General features: G+C 40.1%; 6 protein-coding genes across 6 annotated transcripts; 3 read left to right on the top strand and 3 right to left on the bottom strand.

Moving 5' to 3' along the window:
• Nucleotides 1-4,216: 4,216 nt before the first annotated feature.
• r-cup (ryder cup) lies at nt 4,217-7,694 on the bottom strand. Its single transcript, XM_064681043.1, has 3 exons — nt 6,571-7,694; nt 4,951-5,249; nt 4,217-4,893 (listed from the first exon to the last, which is right to left on the bottom strand). Exons 1-3 carry the CDS (start codon nt 7,585-7,587, stop codon nt 4,425-4,427), a joined length of 1,785 nt encoding a protein of 594 aa, XP_064537113.1. The 5' UTR covers nt 7,588-7,694; the 3' UTR covers nt 4,217-4,424.
• Nucleotides 7,695-8,610: 916 nt separating this feature from the next.
• Nucleotides 8,611-10,039, bottom strand: LOC135427483 (glyoxalase domain-containing protein 4). Its single transcript, XM_064681002.1, has 4 exons — nt 9,883-10,039; nt 9,580-9,629; nt 9,398-9,504; nt 8,611-9,345 (listed from the first exon to the last, which is right to left on the bottom strand). The coding sequence occupies exons 1-4, from the start codon at nt 9,976-9,978 to the stop codon at nt 8,732-8,734; spliced, it is 867 nt and encodes a 288-aa protein (XP_064537072.1). The 5' UTR covers nt 9,979-10,039; the 3' UTR covers nt 8,611-8,731.
• A 1,058-nt stretch (nt 10,040-11,097) lies between these two features.
• NdufA3 (NADH:ubiquinone oxidoreductase subunit A3) lies at nt 11,098-11,331 on the top strand. Its single transcript, XM_064680801.1, has one exon. The coding sequence runs from the start codon at nt 11,098-11,100 to the stop codon at nt 11,329-11,331; it is 234 nt and encodes a 77-aa protein (XP_064536871.1).
• A 76-nt stretch (nt 11,332-11,407) lies between these two features.
• Dlip1 (Dorsal interacting protein 1) lies at nt 11,408-12,303 on the bottom strand. Its single transcript, XM_064680800.1, has 2 exons — nt 11,690-12,303; nt 11,408-11,628 (listed from the first exon to the last, which is right to left on the bottom strand). The coding sequence occupies exons 1-2, from the start codon at nt 12,141-12,143 to the stop codon at nt 11,429-11,431; spliced, it is 654 nt and encodes a 217-aa protein (XP_064536870.1). The 5' UTR covers nt 12,144-12,303; the 3' UTR covers nt 11,408-11,428.
• Nucleotides 12,304-12,421: 118 nt separating this feature from the next.
• amrt (amaretto) lies at nt 12,422-13,187 on the top strand. Its single transcript, XM_064680799.1, has one exon. It carries the CDS (start codon nt 12,461-12,463, stop codon nt 13,115-13,117), a length of 657 nt encoding a protein of 218 aa, XP_064536869.1. The 5' UTR covers nt 12,422-12,460; the 3' UTR covers nt 13,118-13,187.
• Nucleotides 13,188-13,631: 444 nt separating this feature from the next.
• CtsB (Cathepsin B) lies at nt 13,632-15,279 on the top strand. The gene is made up of 4 exons (XM_064680798.1): nt 13,632-13,966; nt 14,046-14,306; nt 14,487-14,654; nt 14,728-15,279. The coding sequence occupies exons 1-4, from the start codon at nt 13,850-13,852 to the stop codon at nt 15,196-15,198; spliced, it is 1,017 nt and encodes a 338-aa protein (XP_064536868.1). The 5' UTR covers nt 13,632-13,849; the 3' UTR covers nt 15,199-15,279.
• Nucleotides 15,280-17,731: the final 2,452 nt, after the last annotated feature.

Genomic DNA, 17,731 nt, shown 5'->3' with positions numbered 1-17,731 from the left:
TTTGTGAAAAGTGTGAAACACGTCTCAATTGAATTTGCACAAAGTTCTTTGTAAATGGGCTTAAAGCCGATCGGGTGGTAAATTAAAAAGTTTCATTTAAGTGTTTTCCATTAATTTTCTACAGTTGCGGTTGTGATTTTCCCAAAAGTTTATTGGTTTGAAAGTGTAAAATCATTTAGAACTCAATTGAATTTATTTTAAATATTGAACGCTGGAGATTGCCTTTCAATTAATACAAATAAACTGAGCTCGAGTCCAGTTAGAGACTTGTCCGCAGTCATTTTTCTTAAATTAATACCCTTTAAAGCTGGCTGTCAGATGAAGCTGCGAGGTGGCCCGGTATGGTAAGTAAAGAAAAATATTACTATTATATATTTTATTATTATTATTTTAACGTATACTTAATAGTCAAGTGTTGTTCAACCTCTAGGAATAAGCTTGGCTTAAATGTAGGCAATTTGTGAGAAAGGGTATTCCATCATCGGCACATCCGACTTTAGCACATGCTTGTTTTTGTTTTTGTCAGCTATGCGTCTGTGATTACTCATAACATTTTATGACTGCCCCAATCTTGGCCTATGTCTATGTTCCTCTCTCTCGCTCTGTCTCGCTCTGTCTCTGTCCGTCTGGTCTCAAATTGTTATTCGATTTGCATGCTAAGTACTAGAGTTTTATTTGCATTCTACATAATAATTTAATTTTATTTGTTTTGCTGCATCCACATCGCTCAAGCCAGCTGCTATTATTGTTTGTTTTGGCTAATGGCACCTCAGTGGGGTCCATTGATTGTATTGAGGGCGTTAGCGCACCAACTGGGTCCTAATGCATTGCATGTGCCTATTGGGGACACTAAATGCCAGCCACGCCTATTTGCCGCACACCAGCCATCATACCTACCGGGTCCATATGTATGTGCTTTACTTTACTTTTGGACATTTTTCGCATTTGTTCTGACGGTTTACTTGCAATATATTTGTATACCCTATATAGGAGTTACCCAACGGATATATGCATATTTATTATTTTAGCACGAGCATGGAATGTCATATTTTTTGAACATCCTGTTTTATAAGACCTAACTGTTAATGACAAACAGCTTGTCACTCGCTCGAAGCCTTAACTTGTTGCGAATTGCAAGGCTTCAAGCAACAAGAAACAGCATAGCGAACAAAATCAAAGTTCGCATTGTGTGTATATTTTATTTTTAAATTTAAATGTGTTTAATCTATATATTCTTACATCTTTATCACTACTCAATTTATTATGTTCATTACAAAATAAATGAATCTTTTTAATGGGTATTCCATAGTCGGGCAAATGTTCTGTTGTTGCAGTTCGTTATTTTGTTAATGCTTTTTGTGGCCCGCTTTCATTTAACTGCGCTGTGCGAGCCACGAGAGGGTCGACAATTGCTGCAATCTTTAGAGAGTCTTCCCAGGAACCGGGCAGCTAGTCGTAAATTAGCAGTCACCCACCAAAAAGCACACATATACACTGGAAATCGTGCCAAAAAAAAAAAACAAAAAACCAAAAAGAAGAAAGCAAAAGCCTGCAAATCGATGCAGGAGCAAAGCCAAATTGAACAGTTGGGAAGCACTCTTTTAAAAATTAACTGGAGCTATTCTACCTAAAACAAAAGTTGACAGCTTATCCTGGCTGGATGCCCGCCTCATTAAGGATCATCGCCAGGAGCCTAATGTGATTTTCCAGCCTCAGCTGCGGAAAACGCAGATATGAATCTTTATCACTTATCACTCGATCGGCTTCAAAGTTATGTTCGGTTTTATGTTAGCAGAAAACTTTAAGTTTTAAAAAGCTCAAATTCGTGCTGTTACAAGTTAAAGGCAGGCTCAACGTTTAAATTGAAAAGCTTAATGCTCTTCTTAACAACTAAATGCTCTGATGAAAACTCAGCCCAAAAGCCAACTGCAAATTGAATAACTTAAAGCACAGCTTAACAGCTTGAGGCTTGGCTCGAATTTAAGTTCTTATTCAAGCTGAAGATAAAGCTATGTCCGAAGTGAACCTGTACTCAACGCTTCTTAAAGCTCCACTGAAACTTTAACTTCTTAAAGTTCAACTAAGATATTAAAGCTCTGCTCAAAACTCAAGTCGAAGCAATGCACAAAGCGCAAATTGAACAACTTAAAAGTCAACGCTATATAAAATATGTATGTATGTAGTGACAGCCACCTTGAGAGTGGGTAGGCAAATTATTTATTTACTTTTTATGTACATATATACATATATTAGTATGATTATGTATATGTATTGTATTTGTGCTATCATTTGGAAGTTCCTTTGGCTCGTTGGGCCTGGCTGTTGCCTAGGGTTGTGACGCGGTGCACACAAATGGAAACTTAACGTTCAATGCAATTTGGTTCTTGGTTGCCGTGGCCAATTATTTGTGCTGTTATCGTGGCCGTCACCGTCACCGTCGCCGTCACCGACGCCGTCAGCGTCAGAGTCAGCGTCACAGTTAGCATTACCAACGTTGAGTTGAATCGACTTGCGAGTCGATGCGACCTTCTTGTGTTGACCCCAATTTTGGCCAATAAGGTTGGCGCTTTTTGCACATAACTGGCAGGTGGCAAGCCTTGTTGTTGTTTGCCAGCCATTTTGGCAACAGATTGAAGTGCAAGGCACGAAGCCACATTGACTGGGCCAGCACTGGACTGGACTGGACTGGGCTGAAGCCTAGCATCGGCTCTGAAATAGCCCTTAGCAACTCCTAACTGCCACTGGGCTGGTTGACTGACAATTTCGCTCAGTGTGCTGTGAATTTTTTTTTTTTTTACCGTCTCTTTTCATTTTTAATGGCAGCCTGGCATAATGAGCTGCAAGTACACACGCACACACACATACACTAATACACCACACGGACAGCATGAGTACAAGTGCTCGTATTGAGAGTAAAACACGGCTAGCATATGTATATGTGTGTATTTGGCCCATTAGGACTTGCCAACTCAGCGCTCTCTTTCGCTCATGTTCTATCGCCTTCGCTCTATCTCCTTCCCTCGCACTCACTCTATATATATGTATGTGTGCGTGTGTGTGTGTGTGTGCTCGTCTCTCGGCCAGCATTGACACAATAAAACTTTTTCAGCACATTTTTCATTCGTGCCGCTTGTGTGTTGCAAGTGTAGCACATTCTGCATTTATTGACGCATTTTGCTCTTTTGCATATTTGCGGCCGCGTTGCATGCGACAAATGAAGCGTTCGTTCGTTCGTCAGTCGATTGTCGTTTTGCCCATTTTTTGGGTCGTTTCTGCCAGCGCAAACATGCGACAATTCATCGATGAAAAACAAGTCCCCGTTTCACTGCCACAAGGCGTACTACAGCAAAACAATTGGGGGAAGGGGCCGTTTTATGTTACTCAAAAATTGAATGGAGTCAAGTGCACTGCATTTGGCATACTAATAAATATATAATAAAAACATATATGGCAAAAGATTCCAAATAAAGAACTACTAAATTGTTTTTTAAATTGAAAACACAAGCAAGTTACGTGCTCAATGCAACTGCAAATTGACACTATAAACAATGAGGAAATGATATTACAAATGAACGGATTTCCTATAAGTATTCATCAGTTCGTATTTTGTGCACATAGTTATGCTGGGTTATTGCATTTCATTTATATGCCCTATTGAAGTTAAATGAGCTTAAATGGGTTTATTGTTAAGTTTCGAAAATAAATCAAATAAGTAGAAATTTCAATCTAAATGAGAAGACAAATTGGTTTGTTTTCATCTATTTGTTAAGCAATTCGGACTGATTTGTAAGTATCGGGAACGAATATTAAAGGCAGGTGTACTGTAATCCAACGCTCGAAAAACCTAAGTCGAAAAAGCTGAACCTTTGAAAGAGCCTTTGGCAATTAGTTTAGCCCATGTATTTCCATTTTCGAAGGACCCGATCTGTCTCTCTCTTTCGATTTAATTTGGTTTATATTCCTGAGAACCTACCATTTTCATTCTGAAATGAGAATTGCCCTTCTATGCGATTTTCATGACTCCGAGTAACACATTGATTGGTGTATGATTTTTTATAACACACTTTTATTTGAAAATCATTGATTGAATACAAAATATATTTCTCCAATAATTCAATATTGATCATGATATACATTAGTTCATTAACTTAACTAAAACTAGTCATTGAAAATCTGTTTTATTTTTACAAATATAAGAGTTTGTTGCATTTATTAATTTCTTCTTTTTTTGATTTACATAATTACGTAGTATGATTTTCATTTTTAGTGTTGCATAAAAATTTAGTGTTTTTTTGTTATTTTATAAATTTAAATAAAAACAATATTTGCGCTGACAAGGACATGAACGGCAGTTGACCAGGAGAAGCGAGTGGTGTACAAAGAAGTGTGGGAAAGTCCCGCAACATAATTGTACAGCACTCGCTTCACAAGGCCGACATTTTGTCCGAATCAGCTTCACGCGATGTCTGGTTTGGCAGGAGACTACTGGATCGATTTGATATCCTACAGCGCAGCCGTTTGGTAGCCACCAATATGGACATTTTGCGCAGCGTCATGTAATCTCTGTTAAGCATGCGGCACAGTTCAATAAATGTACATAGACTGGGTGACTTAAGGTCCTTGGCCAGCTTATAAGCATTATTGAGCACTTCCGCCTGGCGCTCGTATTTGCAAAGTATGGCATGCGCCTTGGCCTGCAGCATGGTGGCCAGAAATTGCCAGATTTTGCTATTGGCTCTAACGGCCTCATCAATGGACCTTTTGGCAAACAATAAACAATGCACCAAATGATTCTGAGACAATAGACAGTCGGCTATCTCATACAGCAGATAGCTGCGCTCGATGGGCAGCTTGGCGAAATGCAAGCGCTCGTCCAGCGCAGCTTTGGCCCGCCTGAAAGGACTTAGTCTTTAGCATTTACTCAATTTTAATTGAGATATTAAAACCTACTTGTACTTCTGCGCCTGTTCAAATGCGGCGCCGCTGTCTTCGTAGGCGTAGGTGGAACGGTCGCCAAACACCACGCCCTGCGGTTCAGTCGGCTTTAATGGACTAACGCCAAGCAGACGGCACATGGAATCATTATCATAGGGCGACACCTTATAATCCGGTATACTATATATTTCGCATAAGCTCAATGCCAAATGGTTGTAGACCTCGTTCATGAACTCAATTTTCCAAGGCATTATCCTTCTAGTCTTCAGCACAACAAACTCGCCCATTACCTTCGATACAAATTTGCGCAGGCGCTATGGAAAAACAAATAATTTAATATGATATGCAGATTGCGTAATAGTATGTAGGTACATGTGTACTTGTATAAAAATGTTAGCAGCAGATCTTTGCGGAAGAAGAATAGCCAGCAGTATAAATAATGCTGCCCATTGCGGCTGTCTTTCAGTTGACGTTGCGCTGCCGCCCGATGCAGTTGGTGTAAGTGTGTGTGTATGTGCGGGTGTGTTTGTAGAACAATACGAAGAGCGATCATTTCGAAAGAAGAAGAGCCAGCATTATAAAAAAAGGCTGCCCATTGCGACTAGGCGTCAGTTAAAGCTGCGCTGCCGTCCGATGCAGATGGCGTAAGTGTGTGTATGTGTGGGTGTGTTTGCAGAAAAATACATAGCGCAGATCATTTCAAAGAAGAAGAGCCAGCAGTATAAAAAAGGCTGCCCATTGCAGCTGGCTTTTAGTTGACGTTGCGCTGCCGCCCGATGCAGTTGGTGTAAGTGTGTGTGTATGTGCGGGTGTGTTTGTAGAACAATACGAAGAGCGATCATTTCGAAAGAAGAAGAGCCAGCATTATAAAAAAAGGCTGACCATTGCGACTAGGCGTCAGTTAAAGCTGTGCTGCCGTCCGATGCAGATGGCGTAAGTGTGTGTATGTGCGGGTGTGTTTGCAGAAAAATACATAGCGCAGATCATTTCAAAGAAGAAGAGCCAGCAGTATAAAAAAGGCTGCCCATTGCAGCTGGCTTTTAGTTGAAGCTGCGCTGCCGCCTGATGCAGATGGCGTAAGTGTGTGTGTATGTGCGGGTGTGTTTGTAGAAAAATATGAAGAGCAGATAATTTCGAAAGAAGAAGAGCCAGCAGTATAAAAAAGGCTGCCCATTGCAGCTGGCTTTCAGTTTATGTTGCGCTGCCGGCCGATGCAGATGGCGTAAGTGTGTGTGTATGTGAGATTTGTGTTTGTTTAAAAATACGAAGAGCAGATCATGAATGTGAGCTCTGAGAGGAAGCGCCTGCGTATAAGTAGGGCTGCCTCTCGATCAGTTGAAGCTGCGCGGTGCAGTATGGTAAGTCAGAATAAAGGTTTTCAAATATGTATATAATATATATCATTTTTAAATAATAATTTTTATTATTATTTATTTTTTTTACCATTTAAATTTCCTTAGCATTAATGCAATTATTTTTTTAGCTCCTGGTAAATTTGTTGTTTTATGGTTGAACTTATTGACGCGGATATAAGTAAAATTAACAAGATGGCAAATTTTTTTTAGTAATCTGTCGATTTTTGTTATTTTTTGTCGGTCTGTCTTTTCTTTTTTTTTTGTGGAGTCCACTACTCACCGGAATGTCCTTCTGTTCACGTAAAACTCGAATAGTTCGTAGAATGGATAGCATGTTTCTTCGTGTTTGATACTGTATGCGATACCTATTTTCTTGATGCATTTGTTCCAAGATCTCCGGATTGGTAATCCGTTGATAGGTCTCATTATACATGGGGCTACGGGCGTGCAACATTTTCGTGAACTTTTTGACGCACTCATAGGAACTATTCAAATATTGTTCGCGCTCGTGGGCAGAATTATAATATTTGTCTAGCAGCACGATGGGATTATGCCGCAAAGTTTTCAGAAAGGCAATATCGATCCAGGAGTCGTTTAAATAATTTTGATAATAGATTTTTGTCTTGCGCTTGCGCCGGGCTGCCTCCAATGGTGATATCCGTACCTTTTTCTTCTCCACCAAACTGTGAACGTCGCATTCATTTAAATCCTTGAGCGTCTTCCAGCGAGTGGATGCTTTCGCTGGCTTTTCCGGCTTAAGTAGTTCCTCATATATGTTGCGCATGTTCGCCAAATTCTTCAGAAAAAACGGCCTCAAGCTATCGCCCAAATTATCTTCAAAGTTACTATTGACAACTAGCAGGCGGTAATTGAATGGCAACTTCTTGGTGCCCGAATATAAGCGCGCATCGTTATGCAGCGACATTTTGTTCTCTTCGAATTTATTTAGATCATATAGCGCATCAGCTATTTGAAGATTAACAATCGCACTCCACGGTGCTATCTTGGCTGCCTTTCTGCTATCGTCCAGTGCTTCCTCCGCCTGGGCTATCCGCCGATTGAAATTACTTCGCAAACAAAGGGTCAAAAAGTGATTGTCGTCATGCTCATCAATGCACTTATTAAAATAATGGATAGCGGCCATATTGTTACGATTCCGGGCGTAGGTCAGGGCCCAACTACGCCAAATGGAGCGATGCAGTTGAGCCGGCCAGCCCATCACCTCCCATGGTTGCAGACGTGGCACCAAGGCGGCTGCAGGCGCCATCACGCTCGGATCAGATATTGTGGTATTCATTGGATCTAAAAATAAAACACTCAAAAGGTTCAAAGAAAAAAATTGAACAGCCTAAAAAATAAATAACAAAAAAATGTAGAAAACCGCTTTAAACGAAACTAAAATCGAGTTTAATATAAATTAAAAGTCCACAAAAATATCTAAAATCACAAAAAAGTCTATGACAAATATTTCCGGAATGCTTCGGTAAGCAACATTGTCAATTGGATGAAACTAATTGTCCGGACTGACTGACCGACCATAGGGAGCTAAGTATCTAATATTTGTGGCTTACACGCTAGGACGCGGTCTTGGCAATCCACCAGCGACTGTGGAAAATTTCCCATCCAATCGGTTTCAATTTCATTCTCAAAAGTCTATCTGAAAACTCAATTAAGATGTTGTCCACTGGGAGGAAAATGCAGATCTAAATATAATTGTAAGTTTTGCTAAATATTTTTGTCTGGCAACGCTAAAATTTGGCGTCAAACATTACAAAGTTTCGAATTCAAATTGAAAACATTTGTTTTGTGGTTCTACTGGTACACTTAATTGCAAGCTGAGCAGCAATATAACAAATTTACAATTGCTAAATCAGAAAAGGCGCATAAAGCTAATCGGCGACAGCGACAGCCCCAAGCTGCGACTCAAGAAGTTCTAACAAGGCAAAAATCCGCAAGAATATCAATTTTTGTAAAGGTTCATTGGACTATAAAATCGAGTTTTTAACAACATTATGAAAAAGTAGCCTAAAATGTGTAGCTCAAGCTATATTTGGCAAATTGAACTGCTGAACTTTGAGAGGCAGCAGATAATCACAAAGGATGCCATACTTTTACAGATTTTTTTTTATAGCCCTGGTATTACGCACAGTAGCGTCCGCCCCTCTTTTAAGTTAATTTGTAGTTGCCACCTAGTTGCGAGTTGCGAGTTCAGTGTAAATGGCCCATAACTGGTAAAAACACAGCATCAGGTTTGACTACCTGCTAATCCCCATGCGCTTTCGTATTACCATTATTATTGTTTAGCAAGATCATCATCTAATACACTTTCTAAAAATTTGTATATATTGAAACTTTGTAAAAAACCACAACAAAAAAAAATATTTTTTCTAATTTGTATGCAAGATTTTCAACAAGTTCTCATAAAAATAAACGGCTCGCGTCTACTTATTCTCCTCGAATGGATCTTTGCGTATGTACTTGTCCAGTTGGTCACCAGCATTTGGCTCCAGCTCTGAAAGCTCTGTGAAGCCCTCCTCGTCAACAAAGCATATCTCATGACCATCGGGATCGGCCAAAATGAGAACCGTAACCGTTGCCTTGCCGGGGGTATCCAGTGTAATCAATGGCTTCAGTATGGTGCCGCCCGCTTCCGTTACGGCATCGAATAATGGTTTCTGCACAGAGCCGGGTACTGCAAATGCAATGCGCCCATAGGCCTTGGCTCGGTTAATGGGCTTATTTAGAAGCGTGAGGCGCAGAGACGTCTGCTTAGCATTATAAGTAAGCAAAATGGAATTATCCGTCTCATTGACCAGGTTCATGTTGAGCAGCTCGTGCCAGAATTTACGCGTCGCGGCCAAGTTAGTAACATTCAGCTCAACCTGCTGCACTGGATCTGAGCTGGCAGTGGGCGATGACTCCACAATATAAAAGTTATAACCATCTGGCGAGGTCAGCACATTGCTGTCGCCCTGCTTGGCAACCGGATAGGAATTCTGAGCGGCACGCGCTAATATATCCTTGGAATAAATTGTAATGCCGCCAAAGTCGTTGCCTGCAAGATTTCGATTGAGAAGATTGAAATTTGTCTAACTAGACGCAGTTACCCATCTCGTAGCTCTTGACGCCATAGTTGTAGGTCAGCTCGATGACAAAATGCGTATGCTCCGGTCCATAGCCAACCATGGTCTTACTCCAGCGATTGTCATAAGGCCTGCGCACATGGAAAGTGGTGACAAATATAGATTTCCCTAAAGCTATGTACACACAATTTCCAAACACAACTTACCCATTGCATTCCGCATCGCAACCTTCCTTGAACTCCTCATGCCGCAATACCTATTCCAGTATTGAATGGGGAAAACAATCAGAATTTAAACGCCAGCCGGTGCTTATCTTATTTTAGTTTAATACGCTTCTGGCATTGTATTCACTTGCAAAGTGCCATGTCATTTTTCTCAGATAATTAGATATTCTAGGTAATTGCCCCCATATACATATGTACAGTGCATACAGACACACACATACGTTACGCTTATAACCGGGTTCGCAAGTTAGCCCCAAGAAGTACCTCGCCTGTCCTTCATATTACCTGCATTCCCAGAATGTTTCGAAAGAAAAACGCATTCCTAGCACGGTCGCCAATCTTAAATACGTAGTGTAGAGCTCTTCCCGGTATAGCCGTCATATTGCTTTGCCGCTGCACGAAATTTTAGATGTTTTGAAAAGCTTATAAACAGAATTAGAGGTGTGCGATATTTACGCACCTGTTACTCGAAACTGTCATGCTATTTAGTCTGTTAAGTTTAGGAGCGTGACTGTTAAGTCGTAAGCAAACTGTTAAACGTGCAATAAATAACAGACTGGCAACGCCAAAGACCAATCGGTCTATACAATCAATATTACCGTTAAAAATGATTTGCTTATTAATATTAGTAAAAAAAAAAAGAAAGCACAACAACAAAACAATGTCTTTCATGCAGGATCCTTGACAAAACCATAGCTTATACTGTTGATATGTGTTCTAGTTAAAGAAACTTGTAAAAGATAAAAAACACATTTAATACTAACGATTAAAAATAATTTAACAGTTATTTTATGTTTATCGCCATTTAAAATTAAGGTCGATTGATGTTGACTCATGAGAACTTCAAGAACTGAATGCTTATGTTTGAACATGGTTCATATTGCTACGAATTCTTTTAGCGTTTATTGACCAGCGGCGGCATTACGGGCTCGCAGTTCACGATTACTTTGCAAAATTTCCTGACAAATTCGTTTAAATGTATCCGTTATAGGTGCCTTCAAAATGCAAGTAGAGCAAATCTTTGAGTCATTTTCAATACGGCCCCAGTTAATCCAGGCAAGTAAGCTGTCCGCCAGGGTGGGTTCCCCTGCAGGCTGTCGCAATCGCTCATCGCACAGATCCACAAGTACGTTAGTGGTGCTAAGGCAAATAAAGCAAATATTTCCTAAATCCATGTACATTTCCATATTTCAACTGATTAGTCAATATAATTATCTAAACAGTTTGCCAGATTAACAGATTTTATGTCGAAATTATGCAGCGCTGCCAACTTAACTAGATTGGCTGTGCTACTTTGATTTGATTTTGCTTTCAGTCTGGCAGCCTGATCTCAACTATCGATAGCTCTGATAAATACAGCAGCTGTCAAATCACATCGCTAAACAACTGGGCCTGTTCTTGTTGTGTAACTGAAACGCGTATTTTTAATAAGTATAAAGAAATTACCAACAAATATTTAAACAATTATACAGCCCCTTTGTGTACTTGCAGACGCCCACAATGTCAGCAAGCGCCGCCCGAGGCTCAACGTCCCTGCTCAAGCGCGCCTGGAACGAGATACCCGACATTGTTGGCGGCTCGGTATTGGCTCTTACAGGCATCGTCATGGCTGGCATTGGTCTCGCCAACTACTACGCCAAGGATGGCGACAATCGACTCTACAAAACGGGCTATGTGGTCTTCCGTCACGATGATCCTCGTGCCAAGAAGGTGCGCAACGACGAGGACGACTAAGAAAAGTGTGCGATCTGATTGTTTTCATCCTTTTTTTTTTGCGCCGCAATATAAATAACTAAGTAAAACAAAACAATCAAGTGTATATAACTGAGCTCTATTGTCCTGGCGTATAGTATAAGAATTGAGAGTTGCGGTGACTGACTTTATGATGCTTCTGGTAGGCCGCAAGCGTGTGATAGCACTCATCACATAAAGCGCACTGGTAATTGATTGTCTGCGAAATTGCCTCATTGTTCTTTGTGGCAAGATCGTGGTCCATATCAGTTGTATTGATCAGTGTCCCGATCTCCGTACCTAAAAATAGCGCGCACATATTTAATTGGAGTTTCGTATTACCTCCGTGGTCTAAACATACCCTCATGTGGCTCGTGCTTGAACACAATATTTTCCGCCTTAATACCAGCGGTGTCTGCTGCAATGGAGTCAACGTTTGCATCCACAGTCGTTACTGTACATTTAATTGGTATCTGCTCGCCCAGTGTCGTCATCGGCATTGGCTGTGAAAGTCGGGAACGATTGCGGCGCTGTTCAAACTTTAGCGCCACGTTGAACTCATTGTTTGCCGTTATCCATTTGTTGTTGAATTCGTATATCATAATCAGTTTTTTGATACAGACACGGCATATCTGCTTGGGATAGTCATCATTCTTGCTCAGTGCTGGCAGCGTCGCGGACGTGGGCATACATGTGGATAAAAGTTCCGATATTGGAACGCTCTTTTCCAGCACCGTCACCCCGTCCACGAATATGTTCATTGCGTCCAGGCAGTCGTTGCCGCAAGTGCGACATATATTTTCAAATATATCCATGACAAATTGGATGCAGTCTAAATTTTATGAAAACAATTTGTACTACAGATTTCTGTTGGCATCGTATTTCTCCATTTTCAACATTCTTCTTCTTTATTTTCTGTTTGTTTATTGCGCGTTCTTGGCAAAATCACGGTCGGGTAAACACACCGGCTTATAAAATCCAAGCAATCGAATTTTAGAGACGCCATTTGTACGATGAGCAGTGTTAAAGAAATATCGATACTATTGAATCTCGCGATGCTTATTTGCACACTGCTAGACTTGTGACGCTCATCTCTAGTGTTGGTGCATTTTACGAGGTTGTAAAAACAGCAATGCAACAAAAACGAATTTTCTTAAGCGTTGTCATCTTGTTTCTAACCATAAATCCAGTCACTTATGCCATACAGGCTCGCAGTGACAAGGAGCAACCGCAAACGGTTGTCTCCGGCACGGCTGTGCAGTCGGTTGTACCCGTGCAGGCACAGTCGCCAGTTGGCTCCAGTTCACAAGCAGCTTCTGCGTCCAGCTCGACGTTCAATCCTTTGGGACCGAATGTAATGTGCTCGTTCTTGCCGCGCGACTTTCTGGAATGCAAGGAACCAATCGATCATCGAAATAACGAAACGGCTAGAAAGGAAAAGGGCTATGGCTGTCTTCATTTCGGTGGCTCCTTCTACGAGGATGTCGAGCACACAAAAGTCCAGTGTACAGTCTACACGGATATCGACTGTTACGGGGCACGCACATTCTTCCGGGACGGTGTGCCGTGTGTACGTTATACGGATCATTATTTTGTGACCACGTTGATCTACAGCATGTTGCTGGGTTTCTTGGGCATGGATCGCTTTTGCCTGGGACAAACCGGCACCGCAGTGGGTAAACTTTTGACAATGGGCGGCGTCGGTGTCTGGTGGATCATAGATGTGATATTGCTTATAACGAATAACTTGTTGCCCGAGGACGGTAGCAATTGGAATCCGTATGTTTAAACTAAAGAATAAGCCCTTGTGATAATATTAGTAGTACAAGATTTGTAAATAAAATTAAATATTAAGACAATTTGGATAACGGTTGATTGCAGTTGTTAGAATTTGATGAGAAAAGACAATTTATCTTGTTTTTCTTCAATATATTTCAATTTTACTTGACTGTAGTGCCCAATATAGGGGCAATACACAGCCAGGGAACATAATGGTTAACAGACTTTTGCTGTAGGTACACAGCGTTTTGAAAAATTACAGCTGCAAGTGTAGAAAGTTGGTGATAACCCGTTGCATAAAACTTGATCTAGTTTTTTCTATGGGCTTCAAATTTAAAGATTCATTCGAGACTTGTCTAGCAACTTGTGGGCCTTGGTCATTGCATTTATAATAATAGTATCGATGTAACCAGTATTGCTCGATTAGCAGAAAATATATCGATAGTGCATCCGCATCGCTTTTTCCATCACTACAATGGCCGCTTATCAGCCACTTTGAAGTGTACAACGCATATAAATCGTGTCGAACTAAATGCTTCAACAGTTTGCTCTTGCGGCTGGGGATTGCCAGTCAAGAAAATAACAATTCTAAAGCCAACGAGCAGCTAATTACAAGCACAAACATCTATAAGCAACGACAACTGTGTATATATATACATACCCAAACGATTAGTCGACTGTTTCTCTGACAATTTTTCAATTGCGTTGTCAGCGCCATTTTGACAATTAGGCAGCTGGAAATATGAAACTTTTTCTACTGCTGGCCCTTGTGGCCATAGCTGCCGCAACAGAGGATGATCTGCACATGCTTAGCGAAGAATTTATGGAGCTGGTGCGCAGCAAGGCCAAGACATGGACGGTAAGTGTCAATATTATTTGGTTTAACCTTCTGCTGACGTGACATAATAATATAATATAATTTACATTTTAAATAACAGGTTGGCCGCAACTTTGATGCAACCGTATCGGAACACCATATACGCGGCCTGATGGGCGTACATCCCGATGCGCACAAGTTTACATTACCCGAAAAAAACCAAGTGCTGGGCAATCTTATAGAGGAGGATGGCGGCGATCTGCCCGCAGAGTTTGATGCGCGCACTGCCTGGCCCAACTGTCCAACGATTGGCGAGATCCGTGATCAGGGCTCCTGCGGCTCGTGCTGGGCTTTTGGTGCTGTCGAGGCCATGTCCGATCGTGTAAGTAGCGAAGACCACACACAAACAAAGCAGATGACGCAGTTGCCCGATGCTTATCGAAAGTTTGCTTATCGATTTCACAAAATTGCGTTGCAATTTGTGTATGGATTTGTGTGTGTGTGTGTGTGTGCTCTTTGTTTAGGCTGAACATTTTGCTTACTTGTTTTTTGTTTTGTCTAGGTTTGCATACACTCGAATGCCACTGTTAACTTCCATTTCTCGGCCGATGACTTGGTGTCCTGTTGCCACACCTGCGGCTTTGGCTGCAACGGCGGTTTTCCCGGCGCTGCATGGAGCTACTGGACGCACAAGGGTATTGTTAGCGGTGGCTCTTATGGCTCTAAAGAGGTAAGCCACCGTAGACTAGCGCGTAATCTACAGTCAGCCACATTTGTCAATCGGCTTTTTTTGTATCTTGCAGGGATGCAGGCCCTATGAAGTTGAGCCGTGCGAGCATCACGTAAACGGCACACGGCCACCCTGCCACAATGGCAACACACCCAGCTGCACGCACAAGTGCGAATCTGGTTACTCTGTCGATTATGCCAAGGACAAGCATTTTGGTGCAAAGGCATATTCGATCAATCGCAATCCGCGTGATATTCAGCGCGAAATCATGACTAATGGACCAGTGGAGGGTGCCTTCACAGTATACGAGGATTTGATTTTGTACAAGACTGGCGTCTATCAGCATGTCCATGGCCGGCAATTGGGCGGTCATGCCATACGCATACTCGGCTGGGGCGTTTGGGGCGAGAACAAGGTGCCATACTGGCTAATTGGCAACTCGTGGAACACCGACTGGGGTGATAACGGTTTCTTCCGCATATTGCGCGGCGAAGATCATTGCGGCATCGAAAGCGCCATTTCCGCGGGTCTGCCCAAATTGTAAGCGCTCCAAATGTCAACCAATTGCTTTTATTGCCTATTGTCTATTCGTTTTAAATGATAATATACGTTTTCAATACAGTTATATCGTATGTGTAAACAAGTAGTAACGACTTAGTAAATAAATAATAATAAATAAAACTATTAAGTCTAACATCGAATTTCAGTGGTCTAGAAGTTGGCATTAAATTGCCTAAGATGAACGTGTCAAATTGTGTTCAAATTGTTCTTTTATGATTTATGTATGATCATCAAAATGTTTTATTTTAGCTATAATATTAGCTTTGAATATGTGAGCAATACGAGCGACCCGGTATCAGTGACGCCCCTGCTCTAGAATATTTGCAGCTGGATGCATACTCATCCATGAAGTTCTGCCCACCATTCCCACACATTTCGGATTTATATCAATTATTATTATTATTTCTGGTCGCTGACACTCACTCATGTGATCCGCTGTGGGGCCTATCAGCATGAAACCAGCGCAGTACTCAATCAGTCGGTCAATTAAACGATTCGCTGGTTGCCCCAGACACGAACTCTGATTTTCTTTGTAGTTCAAACACCCCCCCCCCCCCCCACCCATACATGGCATACAAAAGACCGTTGGGTTTTTTTCACATATATTTTTTGGTTGATTTTTATTAGTTTTTTTTTTTCATTTTTAACATCAAATAGAACATTTTGGTTTTTTTTTTTTTCCATGAACTTTTTTCTGGCTTTAAATGTATACACTTTATTTAGTTGGAACTGCCTATTGCATTCGCTCTATTCCTCTCCTTCTCTCTATTTTGCGCAGGACATTTAAGAAACAGCTAACATAGATCGAAAAATAGTGTGGACAGCAATTTGAAGCACTTTGCGAAATTCGGAAATATGCTTAAGTTATTCTTCTTCTCCCTACACTCTTTCTGTATCTGATTCTCTTTAGAGTTTCTCTCTCTTTTGCACTTTTCAAAAAGTTGTTTGTTTTGGAAAATATATGTATGTAGATGCATCTGTTTCGCACACATTTAGCTGCGTCTCGCTCTTTGCCAACATTTTGAATGCAGTTTTTAATTGTTTTTGTTGTAAATAGATTTCTTCTGGATTGCTCCACTTATTTTCTGCTCTTATCTTTTCATATACATTTATTTTTTTTCTTAGCATTTGACTAATAAATACATTTATTTAAATGTTTCCTCTCTGTGAAGTTACACATATGTAAGTATGTATATATGTATATATATAACTAATGCATGTTGTTGGACTTTTGCACTTAATGCAATATATGCATTTATATATGTACTTGTTTGTATGTGTAGCAATTGTCGCACAAACACATTTGCAGTACATACATATACATTTCACAAATAAATATATATAAGTATATGTATAAGTAATATTACGAGTTGAACGCTTGGTTTTTTCTCTTTTGAATTTGCTTTGTTGTCATTTGTTATTCTGTTTTGTGTTTTGCTCATGAATTGTTTTTTCTTTTCATAGATAACATGCATACTTAGCTGGGGCTTATCAGCTAAATGGTGGGTTAAAATATCAATATAATTTATACGGTTTTTATTTTCCAGCTTGCCGTTCGTCCTTATAAAGCATTATTAGAATAGGACTTGAAGCGTGTTGAAGGTTATGTGTTCTTTTTTTATTGAGACTTTTTGACGAAGTGGGAAGGAGAAACGCGCAAAAAATATAGGAATCAGTTGTTGGTTCAGGCTTAACTTGACGAAAGCGGCAACAATTGTATGAATCATTTTAACGTTACACAACACTTATTTTTGGCTGTCATTGAATTGAACTATTTTTGTTTATAACTGGAGACATTTCTGTTCTGTATATCTTTTTCAGCCCGATAATATCAATGAGGCTTAACTTATCGGATATTTTTCGAATTCAAATTCAAATCGAGGAACGTATTAAATGTATATTTTGGAACACCTGGTTTTACATCAATTTTATTTAACTTCTTTTTTTTATTTCTAATCATGCTCATGTTATCGCTAGATTTAAATATACGTATATTATAATGTTATATACCCATTTTAAACTCTTCAATTTGCAATATAGGAATTATATACTTAATAACTCAGTTGAATACTTGAAAGTAAACTGATCTGAGCTTATACATGCTTTTTTTGGGTCCATTTTGTACCGTTTGTGTTGGCTGTGTTTTCAAATATCTATTTGTTAGTTTTTCATGTGTGGACAATGTATAAATATGTAATATTACACATACATAGATGCCCTTGCTTCATCAGGTCGCATTGAGTTTAGGATTGGAGATTCTGTCAAAATTGTGTATATATGCATATATACATATATATACTATGTACTCAATTATTGTTTATCACAAATGAGCGCTCTTTTTTGATTATTTCTTTTTTGTAATGTTGCAATGTTAAATCCGGCTTATGGGTAGATAATTCACATATACGCATTAGCTATATACATATTCATGGGTTACGAGAATAACACTAAATGCTACTGAACTTGAACAAAATAAACAGCATAATTATACACATACATATATTTAAGTACATATA

Source organism: Drosophila montana, unplaced genomic scaffold (assembly GCF_035044405.1).
Source record: "Drosophila montana isolate Dmon_TW-CO22-7 unplaced genomic scaffold, ASM3504440v1 contig_2178_1, whole genome shotgun sequence".
Classification (NCBI taxonomy): Eukaryota; Metazoa; Arthropoda; class Insecta; order Diptera; family Drosophilidae; genus Drosophila; species Drosophila montana.
Note: the sequence above shows the minus strand (reverse complement) of the source record. Positions and strands in the feature narration are given on the sequence as shown.

Bases quoted from the DNA above. Each gene is read 5' to 3' on its own strand.
- r-cup (XM_064681043.1), bottom strand. From the start codon at position 7,587: ATGAATACCACAATATCTGATCCGAGCGTGATGGCGCCTGCAGCCGCC. The intron at 5,250-6,570 runs GTGAGTAGTGGA...GTTTTTCCATAG, and splicing joins GTGAACAGAAGGACATTCCG to CGCCTGCGCAAATTTGTATC. The intron at 4,894-4,950 runs GTAGGTTTTAAT...AAGTCCTTTCAG, and splicing joins GAACAGGCGCAGAAGTACAA to GCGGGCCAAAGCTGCGCTGG.
- LOC135427483 (XM_064681002.1), bottom strand. From the start codon at position 9,978: ATGACGGCTATACCGGGAAGAGCTCTACACTACGTATTTAAGATTGGC. The intron at 9,630-9,882 runs GTAATATGAAGG...ATACTGGAATAG, and splicing joins GAAACATTCTGGGAATGCAG to GTATTGCGGCATGAGGAGTT. The intron at 9,505-9,579 runs GTAAGTTGTGTT...CCATGTGCGCAG, and splicing joins TGCGATGCGGAATGCAATGG to GCCTTATGACAATCGCTGGA.
- NdufA3 (XM_064680801.1), top strand. From the start codon at position 11,098: ATGTCAGCAAGCGCCGCCCGAGGCTCAACGTCCCTGCTCAAGCGCGCC.
- Dlip1 (XM_064680800.1), bottom strand. From the start codon at position 12,143: ATGGATATATTTGAAAATATATGTCGCACTTGCGGCAACGACTGCCTG. The intron at 11,629-11,689 runs GTATGTTTAGAC...CGCTATTTTTAG, and splicing joins CAAGCACGAGCCACATGAGG to GTACGGAGATCGGGACACTG.
- amrt (XM_064680799.1), top strand. From the start codon at position 12,461: ATGCAACAAAAACGAATTTTCTTAAGCGTTGTCATCTTGTTTCTAACC.
- CtsB (XM_064680798.1), top strand. From the start codon at position 13,850: ATGAAACTTTTTCTACTGCTGGCCCTTGTGGCCATAGCTGCCGCAACA. The intron at 14,307-14,486 runs GTAAGTAGCGAA...TGTTTTGTCTAG, and splicing joins TCGAGGCCATGTCCGATCGT to GTTTGCATACACTCGAATGC. The intron at 14,655-14,727 runs GTAAGCCACCGT...TGTATCTTGCAG, and splicing joins GCTCTTATGGCTCTAAAGAG to GGATGCAGGCCCTATGAAGT.